The sequence below is a fragment of the Trichosurus vulpecula genome, chromosome 5, assembly GCF_011100635.1.
Source record: "Trichosurus vulpecula isolate mTriVul1 chromosome 5, mTriVul1.pri, whole genome shotgun sequence".
Lineage (NCBI taxonomy): Eukaryota > Metazoa > Chordata > Mammalia > Diprotodontia > Phalangeridae > Trichosurus > Trichosurus vulpecula.
In genome coordinates this window covers 105,496,520-105,516,625 of record NC_050577.1, presented here as the reverse complement: position 1 = coordinate 105,516,625, position 20,106 = coordinate 105,496,520, and the positions used below count along the sequence as shown (strand labels likewise).

Genomic DNA, 20,106 nt, shown 5'->3' with positions numbered 1-20,106 from the left:
ATATATATATATATATATATATATATATATAGACAGAGAGAGAGAGAGAGAGAGAGAGAGGGAGGGAGGACACAGGGTGAGTTGAAGATGAAGGGAAGATACTAAAAGAAATAAAATCAAATTAAGGGATGAGAGAGGAACATACTGAGAGAAGGGAGATAAGGAGAGATAGAATGGGGTGGATTATCTCGCATAAAGGTGGCAAGAGGAAGCAGTTCTGTGGGAGGAGGGGAGAGGGCGGATGAGGGGGCAATGATTGAACATTGCTCTCATCAGATTTGGCCTAAGGAGGGAATACCATACATACCCAATTGGGAATCTTACCCCACAGGAAAGAAGAGGGAAGAAGATAAAAAAAAATGGGGTGGGATGATGGAGGGGAGGGCTGATGGGGGTGGAGGTAGTCAAAAACAAACACTTTCGAAAGGGGACAGGGTCAAGGGAGAAAATTCAATAAAGGGAGATGGGTTGGGAAGGAGCAAAATATAGTTAGTCTTTTACAACATGAGTATTGTGGAAGGGTTATACATAATGATACACATGTGGCCTATGTTGAACTGCTTGACTTCTTAGGGAGGGTGGGTGGGAAGGGAAGAGGGGAGAGAATTTGGAACTCAAAGTTTTAAAAACAGATGTTCAAAAACAAACAAAAATGTTTTTGCCTGCAACTAGAAAATAAGATACACAGACAATGGGGCGTAGAAATTTATCTTTCCCTACAAGAAAGGAAGGGAAAAGGGGATGGGAGGGGAGTGGGGTGACAGAGGGGAGCACTGACTCGGGAGCAGGGCAACCAGAATATACGCCATCTTGGAGTGGGGGGGAGGGTAGAAATGGGGAGAAAATTTGTAATTCAAACTCTTCTGAAAATCAGTGCTGAAAACTAAATATGTTAAATAAATAAATTAAAAAGAACAGCAATATTGTATGATGATCAGCTGCAGATGATCCAAGATAATTTCTAAAGACTTATGGTGAAAAACGTTATCCATCTCCAAAGAAGTGATGAAATCTGAATGCAGATCAAAGTATACTTATTTATTTCCTTTATTTTTCCTGTTTTTTTAATCTGTGTTTTCTTTCACAACATGAGTAATATGGAAATATGTTTTGCATAACTGCACATGTATAACCTATGTCAAACTGCTCGTCTTACCAATAAGGAGGGAAGGAAGGAGAGAATTTGGAACTCAAAGTTTTAAGAAATGAATGTTTAAAATTATTTTTATATGTAATTGGGGAAAAATAAAATATTAAATAAATAATTTTTAAATAAAAAAAGTTTAAAAATCAAATGAGGGATACTGAGTAAAAATTTTAAAAAATGTAAGAACAACTCAAAAATTTAAGAAGATTATGTAAAGAAAGTCAACCATTTAGAAAAGGAGATCCAAAATCTTAAGGAAGCAAATGACTCCTTGAAAATCAGAATTGGTCAAGGGAAAGCCAGTTAAGTTATGAGATCAAGAAATGATAAAACAAATGTAAAGAATGAACATCTTATAAGAAAAGCCACTGATCTGGAGAACAGATCAAGAAGAGAAAGACATAAAAATAATTGGATTATCTGAAAGCTATGATCAAAAAAGACTATACAATAATGCTAGAAATAAAGAAAATTTTCTTGATGTATTAGAACAAGAGGGGAAAGTAGAAATAGGAAAAATCCACTTAACACCAACTGAAAGAAATCTTACGAGGAAAGCCTACAGGAATATCATAGTCAAATTCTGAGACCGTCAGCTCAAGGATAAAATATTACCAGCAACAAGAAGAAAAACAGTTCAAAAATGGCGGTACCACAATTAGAATCATACGAGGACTAGCAGCAGTGATGCTAAAAGACTGCAGGGCTTGGAACACCATATATTGAAGAGCAAAATAACTGGAGTTCTGGCCAAAAATATCATACCTAGCAAAGTTAAGCATAATCTTGAATTAAAAAAAAAAGATATTTAATGAATTGTCAGACTTTCAGGATTTTGTTAAAAATAAACCCGAACTTAACAGAAGATTTGACATACAAGAGCCAAGAAAAATGTAAGCTACTTATCAAAGACTAATTACAAGGCACTCATTAAGGACAGACTACCTTTTATATGAGAGAATGTAAAATGTATGTCTAAGATTGTTATTAGTAATTAGGTAGTTCATAAAAAAGATTGGGGTAGTCCTGAGTATGATATAATTTTAAAAAGTAAAACCATTTAGGAACAGGTAAAAAAGTTATATGAAGTGCAAGAGGAAGAACTGACACAGAGTAATTAGGTGAGGGAGGAGGGCTGATAGTTCTGGAGCCCTACTTTCATTGGAAATGGGTTTAAGAGGGAACAATACATATGTATCTAGAAGGGTATAAAAGTCTTAATTCAGCAAGAAATAAAAGGCTAAGGTTGTAGAGAGTGGGGGGAGAGGATAAGGGAGATATTTTTAGAGGGGAAGGTGAGGGACTAGGATAATGGGGGTAGTAGAAGGGTGTTTAGATTAGTGGGAATGGGAGAACGAAGGAGGGATCCTTGAAGCTGGGGTAAGTTAAGTAATAGGAGGGCAAGGTAGCAGGTAAAGCAAAGTAGAGGAGTCAGGAGGGATAGGAAATAAGAAATATACACAATACATAAAATAAAGATCAGGAGTAGAAGTTGTTAGGGAAAAAAGAGCAGGGGTGGTAATCATGATCTCATAGAAAGTTAAGGCCAAAGTAGATTTAATCAAAGGAAAAAATAGGGAAACTACAATAGGTGTCAGGCATATTCATCAATATTGTTCTGGACTATCTAAAATGACTAGACAGTATAAAGTTGGAATATTGCTCTGATAGAGGAGATGATGAGTTGGTGGACTTAGAAAAATATGTTAAGACTCAGACTTATGAAGGAGGAGGTTATCTAACCTCAAAAAAAGAAGACAAATATGTATAGTACAGTCCTATATAGATGCATATGAATGTATATGACTATATATGAGTATGATTATAAGTATATCTATGTATATGTATGTATATATACCTTTGTGTTTATATGTATGTATATATGTGCATATATGTATATGTGTGTGCATATATATGTATATAAAATATGTCTATGCTTAATTGTAGCCTTCTTGGGGGAGGGGGAAAAAGGGAGAAAAAAAGAACAAAGTAAAAAGTGTGTAACAGAGACAAAAGAAAACTTACAAGGAAGCAAATCAAGGATAGCTCAGAACAAAATGAGTAGTATTTGTTATATAGGCTTTCTGGAAATAGAAATTTATTACTGTATATTTTGAATTTTCTCTTACATTCTGCTGTGCACGTGACAATGCTTTTTTCCCCCTCTTTTCTTATTTTGTATTTAAGTTTCAGTATTTAATTTTCTAATATGTTTTCTTATTGTGTATATAAATTTTACTATTTAAGTTTAAGCTTAAAAAAATAAATGAAAAAATATTTTATTTTCCTCAGTTACATGTAAAGAAAAATTTTTAACATTCATCTAAATATTTTTTTTCAGTTCCCAATTTTCTCTCTCCCTCCTTCACCTCTCCCTCCCTGAGACAGTAAGCAATTTGATATAGGTTATACATTTTCAGTCATGCAAAAACTATTAGTGTATTAGTGAGATTGTGAAAGAAGACACAGGCCCAAAGGAAAAAAAAAACCATGAAAAAATACAGAAAGTAAAAAAAGAGTATGCTTCGATCTGTATTCAGACTCCATCAGTTCTTTCTCTGGAGGTTGATAGCATTTTTCATCATGGGTCCTTTGGAATTGCTTTGTATTGTTGTATTGCTGGGAATGGCTAAATCATTCACAGTTGATCATTGTACAGTATTGCTACTATTGTGTACAAGATTCCCCAGGTTCTTCTCACTTTGCATCAGTTTGTGTAAGTCTATCCAGGTTTTTTTGAAACCATCTTTCTCATCATTTCTTATAGCACAGTAATATTCAGTTACAATCATATACCACAACTGGTTCAGCCATTCCGCAATTGTTTGGCATCCCCTCAATTTCCAGTTCTTTGCCATATAAAAAGAACTGCTCTAAATATTTTTGTACAAATAGGTTCTTCCCACCTCAACCTTTTTTTAAAAATCTCTTTCTCTGGATTAAAGAGTATTCAGTTTTATAGCCCTTTGTGCATAGTTCTAAATTGCTCTCCAGAATGATTGTATCAGTTCACAACTCCACCAACAGTGTATTGGTGTCCCAATTTTTCCACATCCCCTCCAACATTATTTTCCTTTTCTGTCATGTTAGCCAATCTGGCATGTGTGAGGTGGTACCTCAGAGTTGTTTTAATTTGCATTTCTCAAATCACTAGTGATTGAGAGCATTTTTTCATATGATTTTAGTTAGCTTTGATTTCTTTATCTGAAAACTGCCTCTTTATTTCCTTTGGCCATTTATCAATTGGGGGATGATTTGAATTCTTATAAATTTGACTCAATTCTGTATATCTGAAAAATGAGGCCTTTATCTTGCTGTAAAAATTGTTTCTCAGCTTTCTGCTTTTCTTATAATCTTGGTTGCATTGGTTTTGTTTGTGCTAACTCTTTTGATTTAAAATAATCAAAAATTGGCCTTTTTACATCTTGTAATACTATCTCTTGTTTGGTCATAAATTCTTCCCTTCTTCATAGATCTGACAGGTAAACTATTCCTTGCTCTCCTAATTTGCTTATGGTATCACCCTTTATGTTTAAAATATGTACCCATTTTGATATTATCTTGGTGTATGGTGTAAGATGTTGGTCTATCCTTAGTTTCTGCCAAATTGTTTTCCAGTTTTCCCAGCAGTTTTTTTTCAGATAGTGAGTTCTTGTTCCCAAAGTGCGGATCTTTGTGTTTACCAAACTCTAGATTACTGTTGTCATTTCCTACTGATTCTTGTGTACCTAATGTATTCCACTGATCTGTTGCTCTATTTCTTAGCCAGTACCCAATAGTTTTGATAATTATTGTTTTATAATACAGTTCGAGATCTGGTATGTCTAGGGCATCTTCCTTTACATTTTTTTATTGGTTCCCTTTATATTCTTGACCTTTTGTTCTCCCAGATGATTTTTTTGTTATGATTTTTTTCTAGTTGTATAAAATATTTTTTGGTAGTTGGTATGGCACTGAATACGTAAATTAATTTAGGTAGAATTCTCATCTTTATTTTATTGGCTGGGCCTACCCATGAGCAATGAATATTTTTCCAGTTGTTTAAATCTGACTTTATGTGTGTGAAAAGTGTTTTGTATTTGTGTTTATATACTTCCTGGGTTTGTCTTGGCAGGTAGACTCCCAAATATTTTATATTGTCTTCATTTCATTTTAAATGGAATTTGTATTTCTATCTTTTGCTGCTTGGACTTAGTTGGTAATATGTAGAAATGCTGATTAATTATGTGCATTTATTTTATATCTTCCAGCTGTGCTAAAGCTGTTAATTTTTTCAGGTAGTTTTTTAGTTGATTCTCTAAGTATATCGTCTGCAAAGAGTGATAGTTTTGTTTCCTCGTCGCATCTTCTAATTCCTTTAATTTCTTTGTCTTATCTTATTGCTAGTATGATATTGAATAATAGTGGCAATAATGGGCATCCTTGCTTCACTCCTGCTCCTGCTGGGAAAGGTTTTAGCTTTTCCCCATTACAGATAGTCCTTGCTAATGCTTTCATTTATTTATTTATTTGAATTTTATTTTTTGGAGGGGGGAAGGCAGGGCAATTGGGGTTAAGTGACTTGCCCAAGGTCACACAGCTAGTAAGTGTGTCAAGTGTCTGAGGCTGGATTTTAACTCAGGTCCTCCTGACTCCAGGGCCGGTGCTCTACTCACTGAGCCACCTAGCTGTCCCGTTTATTTATTTATTTTAAAATTTTATCCATTTTTAGTTTACAACATTCAGTTGCACAAGCTTTTGAGTTCCAAAATTTCTCCCCCTCCCTCCCTGCCCCCTTCCCCAAGACAGCATGCAATCTGATATGGACTCTACATATACGTTCACATTAAACATATTTTCACATTAACCATGTTGCAAAGAAGAATTATAACCAATGGAATGAACCATGAGAAAGAAGAAACAAAACAAAAGAGAGAGAGAGAGCAAATAGCATGCTTCAATCTGCATTCACACTCTGTAATTCTTTCTCCGGATGTGGATAGCATTTTTTATCATGAGCCTTTTGGAGTTGTCTTAGAACCTTGCGTTGCTGAGAAGAGCCAAGTCTATCAAAGTTAGTCATTGCACAGTGTAGCTGTGTATCATTTTAAGGAAAGCTCTATCTGTTCCTCTGTTGTGTTTTTATTAGAAATGGGAGTTGTATTTTGTCAAAGGCTTTTTACTGCATCTCTTGCTAATCATATGATTTCTGTTGGTTTTGTCATTGATATGGTCAATTATTTTGATAGTTTTCCTAATATTGAACTAGCCCTGCATTCCTGGTATAAATCCCACCTGGTCATAGTGTATGATCCTGGTGATATATTGATATAATCTCCTTGCTAGTATTTTACTTAAAATTTTTATATCAATATTCATTAGGGAAATTAGGTTATAGTTTTTTTCTCCTCTGTTTGACTTTCTGATTTAGGTATCTGCACCATATTTGTGCCATAAGAGGAATTTGATAGAACTCCCTCTTTGCCTGTTTTCCCAAATAGTTTATATAGTGTTGGAATTAATTGTTCTTTAACTGTTTGGTAGAATTCACTTGTGAATCTATCTGGTCCTGGGAATTTTTTCCTTAAGGAGTTCATTGATCGCTTTTTCTATTTCTTTTTCTAAAATGTGGATATTTAAGTATTCTGTTTCTTCTTCTGTTAATCTGGGCAACTTGTATTTTTGTAAATATTTATCCATTTCACTAAGCTTGTCAGATTTTTAATTGGGCAAAAATAGCTCCTAATTATTGCTTTAATTTCCTCTTCATTGGTGGAGAATTCACCCTTTTAATTTTTGATACTTGTTATTTGGTTTTCTTTTTTTTTTTAAAAATCAAATTAAGCAATGCCTTATCTATTTTAAAGTTCTTTTCCCGTAAAACCAGCTCTTAGTTTCATTAATCCAATGGTCTTCCCACTTTTAATTTCATTAATCTCTCTTTTGATTTTTCAGGATTTTCCTCTAAGTACTGCTTTGACTGCATCCCATAAATTTTGCTATGTTGTCTCATTGTTGCCATTCTCTGATGAAATTATCCATTGATTCTATGATTTCTTCTTTGACCGATTCATTCTTTAGGATTAGATCATTTAGTTTTCAATTAATTTTTTTTAATTAAGGTTTTTTATTTTTAGCTTACTACACTCAGTTTCGCATGTTTTTGAGTTCCAGATTTTCTTCTCCTCCCTCACCTTCTTCCTTCCCTCCCAAGACTCCGGGATGGAATCTGATATATGTTCTACATATACCTTCGCATTAAACTTATTTACACAATAGTCAGGTTGCAAAGAAGAATTATGACCAATGGAATGAATCATGAGAAAGAAGAAACAAAACCAAAAAACAAAAGAGAGCAAATAGTTTGCCTCAATCTGCATTCAGTTCTTTCTCTGGATGTAGATAGCTCTTTCCATCATGAGTCCTTTGGAGTTGTCTTTGAACCTTGTATTGCTGCGAAGAGCCAAGTCTATAAAAGTTAGTCATCACAGAATCAATATATCTGTGGTTGTGTACAATGTTCTCCTGGTTCTGCTCTGTTCACTCAACATCATATCATGTAGGTCTTTCCGGGTTATTATGAAGTCCGTATCTTCCCCATTTCTTATAGCACAATAGTATTCCATTACACTCATATACCACAACTTGTCTAGACATTCCCCAATTGATGGGTATCCCCTTGATTTCCAATTCTTTGCTACCACAAAAAAAGCTGCTATAAATATTTTTGTGCATACGGGTCCGTTTCCCACTTCTGTGATCTCTTTGGGATGCAGCCGTAGAAGTGGTATTGCTGGGTCAAAGGGTATGCACATTTTTATAGCCCTTTGGGCATAGTTCCAAATTGCTCTCCAGAGTGGCTGGGTCAGTTCACAACTCTACCAACAATGTAACATTGTTCCAATTTTCCCACATCCTCTCCCGTATTTATCATTTTCCTGTTTTGTCATGTTAACCAATCTGACAGGAGAGATGTGGTACCTAAGAGTTGTTTTGATTTGAATTTCTCTAATCAATAGTGATTTAGAGTATTTTTTCATATGCCTATAGATATCTTTAATTTCTTCCTCTGAAAACTGCCTGTTCATATCCTTTGACCATTTTTCAACTGGGGAATGACTTGTATTCCAAGAAATTTGGCTCATTTCCCTATATATTTTAGATATGAGGCCTTTATCAGAGACACTGGTTGTTAAGATTTTCTCCCAATGTTCTGCTTCCCTCCTAATCTTTGTTTGGCTTTTTTTTTATACAAAAACTTTTCAATTTAATATAATCAAAATTATCCATTTTACATTTTGTAATGTTCTCTATCTCTTGTTGTGTCACGAATTCTTCCCTTTCCCATAAATCTGACACTTAAACTATTCCTTGCTCTCCCAAATTGCTTATAGTATCAACCTTTATTCCCAAATCATGAACTCATCTTGACTTTATTTTGGTATATAGTGAAAGATATTGGTCTATGTCCAGTTTCTGCCATACCACTTTCCAATTTTCCCAGCAGTTTTTGTGGGATAGTGAATTTTTAGCCCAGAAGCTAGATTCTTTGGGTTTATCAAAGAGTAGATTACTATAGTCATTGACTACAGTGTCTTGTGTACATAACCTATTCCTCTGATCTACTGCTCTGTTTCTTAGCCAGTACCAAGTAGTTTTGATGACTGCTGCTTTATAGTACAGTTTAATATCTGGTATGGCTAGGCTACCTTCCCTAGCATTTCTTTTGATTAATTCCCTTGATATTCTGGACCTCTTGTTTCAGTTAATTTTTTATCTATCTTTCCATGGCCCTTTATTTATTGCATGCAATTTTTTTGCATCATCATCTGAAAAGGATGCATTTGATTCCCCCTTCCTGGAGCAGCAACAGCTGGGGGTGGCGGTGGCTGGAGATGAGCCACCGGAGCCCTCTTCCCCTCCCTCCATGGTGGCAGAAAGATATAAGGAAAATGAAATCTTCAGAGAATTCTTCTGTACCTGGAGCAACTTGACAGATCTAGAGGAGAGAACCTATCAGCTGTAACTGACTGCAGAGGCCCACCCACAGCAGTATAGATGGATCTAAAGGGAAAAGTGATGAATAAGCAAAGTCTTTTCAAAGGAACTGTGTATAGGTTCCCTAAATTTCATGATGTGTTCAGTTTCTGTAATTCTTCCTTGTACTGGCTTCTGTACCATTTAGAGTCAGGATATTTTAGCTTTTGGGAATTTTGAAGAGGAAAAGAATCTGAAATCGGGAAGAAACAGTAGAATTTTTATTGTTTCACACATTTTTGAGAAAACTTTTTGGACCTCAACATCAGCTCTACTTTATGCTTCATTGTGATGTGAAGGTGACCCAGGATTCTTGAAGGCTGTGTGTCAACATACAACATATACCTTTGTCCGAATTCTACCAAGTCTGAAAGACTTTGAATACGGCCTGTTTACGTACTTAAATCTATTCTCTTCTAGCTTAACTGCATTCATAGGGGCGTATTGGGGAGTTTGAGGTTTTTCAGCAACAGCAACTTTCAAAGATTATTTGGTGAAGAGCAAAGGGCATTGCTGTCTGTATTGGTAGAAGGATTACCGCATTGCCAATATTTGTGACTCCTAGAAGTGTCCTTAGAAGAGCTTTTTCAATTCTTGGAGTTTTAAAAATATGTCTCGGAGTTGCAATTAAGTCTTAGTTTTTGTCTCAAGTAATTTACAGCAATAATCTATTCATTTAATTGTTCTTTAGCAGTGATACTGAATCCTCATGTTTATTTGGTACTTTAAGATGTAAGAAGCACTTTCAAAATAGAGCTGTAAAGTTGATATGGTATGAGTATTATTATTCCACTTTGATTGAGGAAACAGACTTAGAGCTGAACCTAGGTGTCCTGAGTCTGTGACCCATACTATTCTTACTATACCAAGTGAGAAGAGTGAGTAATGAAACTTAAGTTCTAGTTCTGGCCCTACCCCAAATTAGCTATGTGATCTAGAATGCAAAAACAAAACTTCGTCTTTCTGGATATCAGTTTCCTCTTTTGTAAAGTGAGTATTTTGGACTAAATGATGGCCATCCTTTACAGATATAAAATTATGTGATTTGAATGGTTCAAAATAAAGCAACTTTGAGTCACTGTCTCACAGCCATCAAACTGACAAAAATAATTAAAAGCAATGAAAAGGATGCATTTAATATTTCTGCCCTTCTGCATTTGATTGTGGGGTTTTTATGCCCTAGTGTGTGGTCAGTTTTTGTGTAGGGGCCTTGTACTGCTGAGAAAAAGTACCTTTCTGTCCCCATTCAGTTTTCTCCAGAGCTCTATCTTATCTAAATTTTCTAAAATTCTGTTTACCTCCTTAATTTCTTTCTTGCTTATTTTGTGGTTTGATTTATCTAGTTCTGAGAGTGGAAAGTCGAGGGTCTCCCACTAGTATAGTTTTACTATCCATTTGTTCCTGTAACTCATTTAACTACTCCTTTAGAAATCTGGATGCTATACCATTTAATGCATACATATTTAGTATTGATATCACTTCATTGTCTATAGTACCTTTTAGCAAGATGTAGTTTCCTTCTTTGTCTCTTTAAGTTAGATCTCTTTTTGCTTTTCCCTTGTTTGAAATCATGATTGCTACTCCTGTTTTTTTTTAGCTTCAGCTGAAGCATAATATATTTTGCTCCAGGCTTTTACCTTGATTCTGTATGTATAACTCTGCTTTAAATGTGTTTCTTGTAAACAACATATTGTAGGATTCTGGTTTTTATTCTACTTCTGTTTTATGGGTGAGTTCTTCCCATTCACATTCACAGTTATGATTACTTATTGTGTATTTCCCTCCATCCTATTTTTTTCCTCTTTATACTTTTCTCTCTCTTTCTTTTCACCTTGTCCCTCCTCACCAGTGTTTTGCCTTCTGAGCTTCACCTCCCTCAGTCTGCCTTCCCTCCTATCAGTCTCCCATTTTGTCACCCTCCCCTCCTACTTCCCAACTGAGTGTGTATGTTATTCCGTTTTTGAGCCAAATCTGATGAGAGTAAGATTCAAAACACGCTCACCGTGCCCCACTTCTCCCTCTGCATTGTAATAGGTCTTTTGTACCACTTCATGTGATAGAATTTACTCCATTCTATCTCTCCCTTCCCTCTTCTTCCCATTCAGTTCTCCTCACCCCTTAATTTTTTTATCTCATCTCATCAAAGCCAACTTATACCTTCACCCTGTCTCTATGAATACTCCTTCTAACTTCTGTTATAGAAATATAATTCTTTTTTTAAAAATTTATTTATTTGACATATTTAGTTTTCAGCATTGATTTTCACAAGAGTTTGAATTACAAAATTTCTCCCCATTTCTACCTTCCCCCCCACTCCAAGATGATGTATATTCTGGTTGCCCTGTTCCCCATTCAGCCCTCCCCTCTGTCACCCCACTCCCCTCCCATCCCCTTTTCCCTTCCTTTCTTGTAGGGCAAGATAAATTTCTGTGCCCCATTGCCTGTGTATCTTATTTTCTAGTTGCATGCAAAACTATTTTTTTTTGTTTTTGAACATTTGTTTTTAAAACTTTGAGTTCCAAATTCTCTCCCCTCTTCCCTTCCCACCCACCCTCCCTAAGAAGTCAAGCAATTCAACATAGGCCACATGTGTATCATTATGTATAACCCTTCCACAATACTCATGTTGTGAAAGAATAACTATATTTTGCTCCTTCCCAACCCCTCACCCTTTATTGAATTTTCTCCCTTGACCCTGTCCCCTTTGCAAAGTGTTTGTTTTTGATTACTTCCACCCCCATCTGCCCTCCCCTCCATCATCGCCCCCTTTTTTTTATCTTCTTCCCTCTTCTTTCCTGTGGGGTAAGATACCCAATTGAGTATATATGGTATTCCCTCCTCAGGCCACATTTGATGAGAGCAAGATTCACTCATTCCCCACTCACCTGCCCTCTCCCCTCTTCCCACAGAACTACTTCCTCTTGCCACCTTTATGCGAGATAATCCACTCCATTCTATCTCTCCCTATCTCCCTCTCTCAATATATTCCTCTCTCATCCCTTAATTTGATATTATTTCTTTTAGATATCTTCCCTTCATCTTCAACTCACCCTGTGTCCTCTCTCTCTCTCTCTCTTTATAGATATATACACATACCTATATACATACATGCACATTCACTTATATATATACACATATAAAACATATATATATATATATGCATATTCCTTTCAGCTACTATGATATCGAGGTCTCATAAATCATACACATCATCTTTCTATGTAAGAATGTAAACAAAACAGTTCAACTTTAGTAAGTACCTTATGATTTCTGTTTCTTGTTTACCTTTTCATGCTTCTCTTGATTCTAGTGTTTGAAAGTCAAATTTTCTATTCAGCTCTGGTCTTTTCACTGAGAAAGCTTGAAAGTCCTCTATTTTATTGAAAGTCCATATTTTACCTTGGAGCATGATACTCAGTTTTGCTGGGTCAGTGATTCTAGGTTTTAATCCTAGCTCCATTGACCTCTGGAATATCAGAAGCTGCCAGATCTTGGGTTATTCTGATTGGGTTTCCACAGTACTCAAATTGTTTCTTTCTGGCTGCTTGCAGTATTTTCTCCTTGATCTGGGAGCTCTGGAATTTGGTGACAATATTCCTAGGAGATTTCTTTTTGGAATCTATTTGAGGAGGCGATTGGTGGATTCTTTCAATTTCTATTTTGCCCTGTGGCTCTAGAATATCAGGGTAGTTCTCCTTGATAATTTCTTGAAAGATGATATCTAGGCCTTTTTTTTGATCATGGCTTTAAGGTAGTCCAATAATTTTTAAATGATCTCTCCTGGATCTATTTTCCAGGTCAGTGGTTTTTCCAGTGAGATATTTCACATCGTCTTCCATTTTTTCATTCCTTTGTTTCTGTTTTATAATATCTTGATTTCTCATAAAGTCACTAGCTTCCACTTGCTCCAATCTAATTTTTAAGGTAGTATTTTCTTCAGTGGTCTGTTGGATCTCCTTTTCCATTTGGCTAATTCTGCCTTTCGAGGCATTCTTCTCCTCATTGGCTTTTTGGAGCTCTTTTGCCATTTGAGTTAGTCTGTTTTTTAAGGTGTTGTTTTCTTCAGTGTATTTTTCAGTATTTTTTTGGTTCTCCTTTAGCAAGTCATTGACTTGTTTTTCATGGTTTTCTCGCATCCTTCTCATTTCTCTTCCCAATTTTTCCTCTACTTCTCTAACTTGCTTTTCCAAATCCTTTTTGAGCTCTTCCATGGCCTGGGACCAATTCATGTTTTTCTTGGAGGCTTTTGATGTAGGCTCTTTGACTTTGTTGACTTCTTTACGCTGTATGTTTTGGTCTTCTTTGTCACCAAAAAAGAATCCAAAGTCTGAGACTGAATCTGGGTGTGTTTTTGCTGCCTGGCCATATTCCCAACCAACTAACTTGACCCTTGAGTTTTTCAGTGGGGTATGACTGCTTGTAGACTAACGAGTTCTATGTTCCACGTTTGGGGAGGAGGTACCAGCTCTATCACACCAGCACTGCTCCTTCCCCAAGAACCCCCAGTCCAGACTGGGCTTAGATCTTCAGCAGGCTGTGCACTCCTGCTCTGATCCGCCACTTAATTCCTCCCACCAGGTGGGCCTGGAGCCGGAAGGAACAGCAGCTGTAGCTGCCCCACCTCCGCTGCCCTGGGGGCAGTGGCCGAACTGTGAACTCCTTCCACTCCCGCAGCTTTTCCCACTAACCTTCTCTGCTGTCTTTGGTGTTTGTGGGTTGAGAAGTCTGGTAACTGCCACAGCTCACTGATTCAGGGCGCTAGGGCCTGCTCTGTCCGGCTCCTGGTCTGGTTGGTCCAAGCAGCTCACGCTGGGCTCTGCTCTGCTCCGCTCCCAGCTCCCAGCTCCGTGTGGGATAGGCCTCACCCAGAGACCATCCAGGCTGTCCTGGGCTGAAGCCCTGCTTCCCTCTGCTGTTTTGTGGGTCCTGCCATTCTAGAATTGATTCAGAGCCATTTTTTATAGGTTTTTGGAGGGACTTGCCGGAGCGCTCACTGCTTTCCAGCCACCACCTTGGCTCCACTGAGATACAATTCTTAAGAGTTACAAGTATCATCTTTCATTACAGGGATGTAAACAGTTTAATTTTATTAAATAACTTATGCTTTTTTCTTTCCTGTTTGCCTTTTTATGCTTCTCCCAAGTCTTGTATGTGAAAATAGAATTTTCTGTTTAGCTCTGGACTTTTCATGAGGAATATTTGAAAGTCCCTTATGTCACTGAATGTTCATTTTTCTCCTCGATAGATTATGCTCAGTTTGTTAGGTAGGTGATTCTTGATCCTAGCTCCTTTGCTTTCTGAAATATCGTATTCCAAGCCCTCCAGTTCTTTAATTTAGAAGCTGCTAAATCCGATGAATCCTGCCTGTGGCTCCTTGATATATGAATTGTTTCTTTCTGGGTGCTTGCAGTATCTTCTCCTTGACCTCAGAGTTCTGGAATTTGACTACAATGTTCCTGGGAGTTTTCATTTTGGAATCTCTTTTAGAAGGTGATTGGTAGAGTCTTTCAATGACTATTTAACCCTCTGTTTCTAGAATATCAGGGAAGTTTTCCTTGATAATTTCTTGAAAGTTGCTGTCCAGGCTGGTTTTTTTTTTTTTATTATAGCTTTCAGGTAGTCCAATAGTTCTTACATGATCTCTCCTGAATCAATTTTTTCAGGTCAGTTGTTTTTCCAATGAGACTTTTTTTTCATTTTTTTCTCTTATTTCATTTTTAAAATTATATTCGACTGATTATTGATGTCTCATAGAATTCTTAGCTTCCACTTGCCCAGTTCTAATTTTTTAAAGAATTATTTTCTTCAGTTAGCTTTTGCACTTCCTTTTCCATTTGGCCATTTCTATTTTTTAAGTACTTGTTTTCTTCAGACAATTTTTGTGCATCTTTTTTTTTTAATTTTTTTTTTGTGCTTTTACCAGGCTGTTGACTCTTTTTTCATAGTTCTCTTGCGTAACTCTCATTCTTTTCTGAATTTTTCTTTTACCTCGCATATTTGATTTTTAAATTCCCTTTTAAGATCTTCCAGGAGGTCTTTTTGGGCCTGAGACTAACTCATATTTTTCTTTGAAACTTAGCATGTAGGTGGCTTGACATTGTTGTCCTCTTCCGAGTTTGTTTTTTGATCTTTCCTGTCCCTTTAGTAGCTTTCTATGGTCAGGACTTTTTTGGAGGTCATTTCCAGCCTATTTCATGACTTTTAAAGTTGAGTTCTGCTCTTGGGTTTTGGTGGGCACTGTCCCAAGTTTCTTGTACTTGGGCCTGGCCACTGGCTTGTTGCACTGAGGCCTCTGGGTCTGGCAGTTCTCCTGATGCTTAGGGCCTGGAGGTCTTCCAGCAGAAATGCTGTGCCACTGACCTGTTGAAGTGGGTGAGTGGTGTGGGCTGCTGATCTATGCTGAATCTAGGGGCCTCCCACTGGCTTGCCTGCACATGTATACGCTGGGCTGCAATTAACTTTTTTCTAAGTGAGACAGACCTTTTCTGCAGTTCATCTAAGTTTTTTGGGTTGGAAAATTGTTTCATCCCATCATTTTGTGGTTTCTGTCATTCTAGAATTTGTTTTGAGGTGTGATTTAAAATGGTTTTGAGAGGAATTGGGGAGAGCTCAGGCAACTGCTTATCTTTTCTCCAATGTCTTGGCTTAACCTCCTAGAAAGTGTTTTCTAGTTTTAATGACTTTTTCCAGAAAATATGAACTTGTGTCCTGAAAGCAAATGCAGAGAGACAGTGCCAAATGTAGGTTTCCCTATTGACAGAGCCCCTTGTTGATAATATTGGTACAGTGGAACAAATGAGTCTCTTTCTTAATTGGTGTTAAATGGAACCTAGAATTGTAGGATGGGGACAGTCAGAAGAGGGTGGGAAGACAAAGGAACCTAGTTTTGAAGCAGATTGAAGGATTCTGAATCCCATCTCTGTTGTTCAACTTTGTTGGCACAGTGGATAGAGCTCTGGGCCTGTAGTTAAGAAGACATCCTCAGACTCTTACCAGGTAGATAATTTTGGGCAAGTTAACTTAACATTTGTCTGCCCACAGTTTCCTCAGCCATAAGATGGGGATCAAATGAAGTATTTGTAAAGCAGTTAACACATAGCAGATGCTTAAGCCTGTTTGTTTTCTTTTTTGGGGGGGGCAGGGTCACCTAGTTCTAACCTTCATGCCCTACTTCTTTATCTGGAACATCCTCAGGAATGCCTGTTTCAACTTGTTATTGCTCACAATGAGGAGGATTGAGTGTATGGAAGGGTGGGCAGCTAAAATCATCTCCCCAGTTATCCAAGCCAAATTAGCGTCTGGCATAAAAACACCTAACAGAATGATAAAAAAGGCAACCAAATACACAATGAAGAGGAAGAGGAAAGAGAGGATGATTTTGGTTGCTCTCACATGAGCCTCAGTGCTTGGGTCTCTGGAGCCAGTGCCATTGTTCTGCATCTGCTGGGTGTGTCTTCTCAGGGAGAGGATGCTGAGAACATAAGAAATCAAGGATGCAATAAAGGGCATGATCATCCAGAGGGCAGTAAAGATATACGTGACAAAATTAACACTCTTCTTTTCCCTAATGTCTTCAGTGCAATTTGCTGTGGGTGTCATTTGTCTGTAACTATGAGTAACATCAAATTCTTTAATCAATATGAATGTACCAAAGAAAGAGAAGAGCACAGAGGCCATCAGAATCCATCTAACCACATGGGAAACCCTCCACTTGAGCCAAAGGAAGGCACGGTGGGAGAAATTGGCAATCTTCAGGCAGTAGAAGATACTGAGGCAGGTGGCCAAGGAGATGCTTAAGAAGTTAGCAAAAGTCCACAATATAGAAATTATTTGCATTACTGTGCTTGTTTCATTGAAATCGGTATAGAAGAGCAGGAAAACATCAGCTATGAGTATGCAAAGCAAACAAATCCTGGAGATGGCCAGGCTGGTAATGACAAATTCAGACAAAGACATTTTCTTGCTCTTGGCCAAACTGATGCAATTCACTAACCAGATAAAGCCATTACAGCAAATGCCCAGAATTGTCTCACTGGTTGTCACAATCAGAAACATGCTTTGGGCCATTTTGGTCATGTTTGCAGAAGGACTGTAAGCCTTGATTCTGGATCTCTGCTTGGCTACCTTCCTGCTATTCAGAGTTTCTCTGACCTGGGTTCAGAAGAGGGAGATACTTGTTGCTCCTCTCTGGTAGTAATCTCTTTTCTCCAATGGTTGTGATCTTGCCCTGGGAGGAGAGAGCAAAGGGTATCTAAGCTGAAGAGCTGTCATCAGGAGACCTTCATGGTTTCCTTCCAAGAAGATCTGTTGTTGTATTATAAACCAGCCTTTGAGTCAGTCAGCAACTTGGGTTGTCACTTTAAATTAATGGATGAAAGACCAAACAGGTTTTTGCTAAGATGCAAATGGATGCAGGATTCTGTGTCACACTGAGAAAGGAGGGGTGAGAGTCACATGAAGGAGAATGGTTTGTGCCCCAAAGAGAGGAGGATCCAATTCCGCCTAAAGAGTAGGTTTCCTTATTTCAGACAAGGGAAGGAAAGGTGAGAGTCACACAGTTGTACAGATAACTGGACTTGGAATGACAAGGGCAGGATTTGAGTCTCAATTCTGTCATTCATTGGCTGTGAGATCCTTGTTAAGCCAGGTAACATCTCTACACCACAGGTTCCTCATCTATAAGACAAGAGGGTTGGAGTAGATGATCTGAGATCCCTTTTAGACTGAACAACCTAGGGGTGTATGAGAAACACTGGTGTTCTTTGTTACCCAGAGAGTAAAGATTAGTGTCACACAGATAAAGTGGAGGGATACTAAGAGCATCATGAGGTGGATAAATGTCACTCAGAAGGGGTTACTTGTCACATCAGTGTCAGATATCAAGGCAACTCTTAAGATACTTAATTCGTATTAATCAAGTACTACTAGTAGTTAAGTATTAGTAGCAATAGGAATCGTAATTAAGTATTTACCTGATAGTAGGATATCATTAATAGTGGTTTATTTCAATTTTCTCCTCATATAATGTGGTATATATAGCTTAGACGAAGTTTAAAGAAACCTGATCAGAATCATTGTTGGTGGTGAATCATTCCCATAGCACTGGACTCTATCACTCTTACTTTTAAAATATGGGAACTCTGTCAGGAAACTGAGGAGAAAGGTTAAGTGACTTGTCCCATAACCTAGAGCTAATTCAGAGTAGGGCTGTATTAAGAACCCAGGTTTTCTGACTTCCAGTTCAGTCTTCATACCAGGACACCATGGATGTGTGGTGTGGATAGATATTCAGGCAGGATTTGTTGTCTCCAAATCATTAAAGTGGATTTAGGATGAACTTTTAGATTGGAATGTGTATGTCGTGATCATCTGGACTCAGTACCAAGACATCTTCATCTCCTCAGAGTTCTAGAGGTGCTCCTGAGAGACTAGGGGGAGGTGTCTTTCTCTAATGCCATTGTCTTGAACTTTCGTCGTTGTGTTCTCCTTCCAATAATTAGTGTACCAGTTTCATTTAGCCAACTAACATCCAAAAGCTTTTACAGAGAGACATTTACTGTACCAGTTTGTTCCCTGGGGAAAATGGGTTCAAAGTTAAAGCAATTTCAATGTAGCATTCACCTCACCAAGTTCACTTGCTATAACTCCCAGTTGCCTGTCTTTAATCAACGTTGGGTCAAACAGATCACTAGGCATATTGTCCCCTCATGTGCCCAATCTGGCTTTTGGGAAACACTGGCGTTTCATACCTGCTCTTGGACTTTGGGTAGCTTACTCTCCTGACTTTCTCAAGCTTGTAACACCATAGCCATCATCAATATTCGTTCAGTTAAAATCAAGAATAAAGACTGGAACAATAGAGATAGAACCAGGATTTGGGCCAAGTGCCGTGAGAGTCACTCCTAGTCATGGAAGCCCACAAGTGTTCATCCATCTTGGCCAAATATTAGCTAGTCAGGGAGGAGTAAAAGAAAAGACTACTCCTTTGGGCAGTTCTGGCTCTGCAGCTAATCAATGATCTGTCTCTTCACCATACACTTAGCACTACACAACTAGTTTCAGAAGGTCATCTCATGCTTGCAGTTGTTAGTGTAGCCTTTCCATGACATATCATCATGCCTTTCCAGGGACATATTTCCTAGCCTCTTTCCCAAAGAGGATTTAATCATATAAGCATGCTGCATATATTCACCAAGCGTTTCCTTTGTCAGTAGTCATATTATGTACTTCCAGATGCTTTAATGGTGTGAGTTAAACGAAGTTTCTCCTTGCAATTAAAATATAAAAGAGAGGAGACTTTGAAATAATTTTCCTTTTTAAAAAATAAATAACATTTTATTTTTCCCAGTTACAAGTAATGGTAATTTTAAACATTTATCTAAATATTTTATTGAGTCCCTAATTTTCTCTTTCCCTCCCTTACCTCTTCCCTCCCTAAGACAGTAAGCAATTTGATATAGCCTATAGATTTTCAGTCATGCAAAACCTATTACTACATTGTTCATGTTGTGAAAGAAGACACAGACTGAACGGAAAAAAAACCCACAAAAAATATGGAAAGTGAACAATAGTATGCTTTGATCTGCATTCAGACTCCATCAGGTCTTTCTCTGGAGGTTAATAGCATTTTTTCATCATGAATCCCTTGGAATTGCCTTGGATCATTGTAGTCATTCACATTTGATCAATGTACAGTATTTTTAAAAATTTTTTTATTTAATTTATTTAATATATTTAGTTTTCAGCGTTGATTTTCACCAGAGTTTGAATTGCAAATTTGCTCCCCATTTCTACCCTCCCCCCACTCCAAGATGGCGTATATTCTGGTTGTTCCGTTCCTCAGTCAGCCCTCCCTTCTGTCACCCCACTCCCCTCCCATCCCCTTTTCCCTTCCTTTCTTCTAGGGCAAGATAAATTTCTACGCCCCATTGCCTGTGTATCTT

The 20,106-nt window shown here is 37.5% G+C and overlaps 1 protein-coding gene across 1 annotated transcript; it reads right to left on the bottom strand.

The window, feature by feature from the left end:
- Positions 1-16,330: 16,330 nt before the first annotated feature.
- LOC118851026 (taste receptor type 2 member 3-like) lies at positions 16,331-17,239 on the bottom strand. The gene has a single exon (XM_036760617.1). It carries the CDS (start codon positions 17,237-17,239, stop codon positions 16,331-16,333), a length of 909 nt encoding a protein of 302 aa, XP_036616512.1.
- Positions 17,240-20,106: the final 2,867 nt, after the last annotated feature.

What these genes read in the sequence shown, in the direction of transcription:
- LOC118851026 (XM_036760617.1), bottom strand. Translation starts at nt 17,239, where the DNA reads ATGACCAAAATGGCCCAAAGCATGTTTCTGATTGTGACAACCAGTGAG.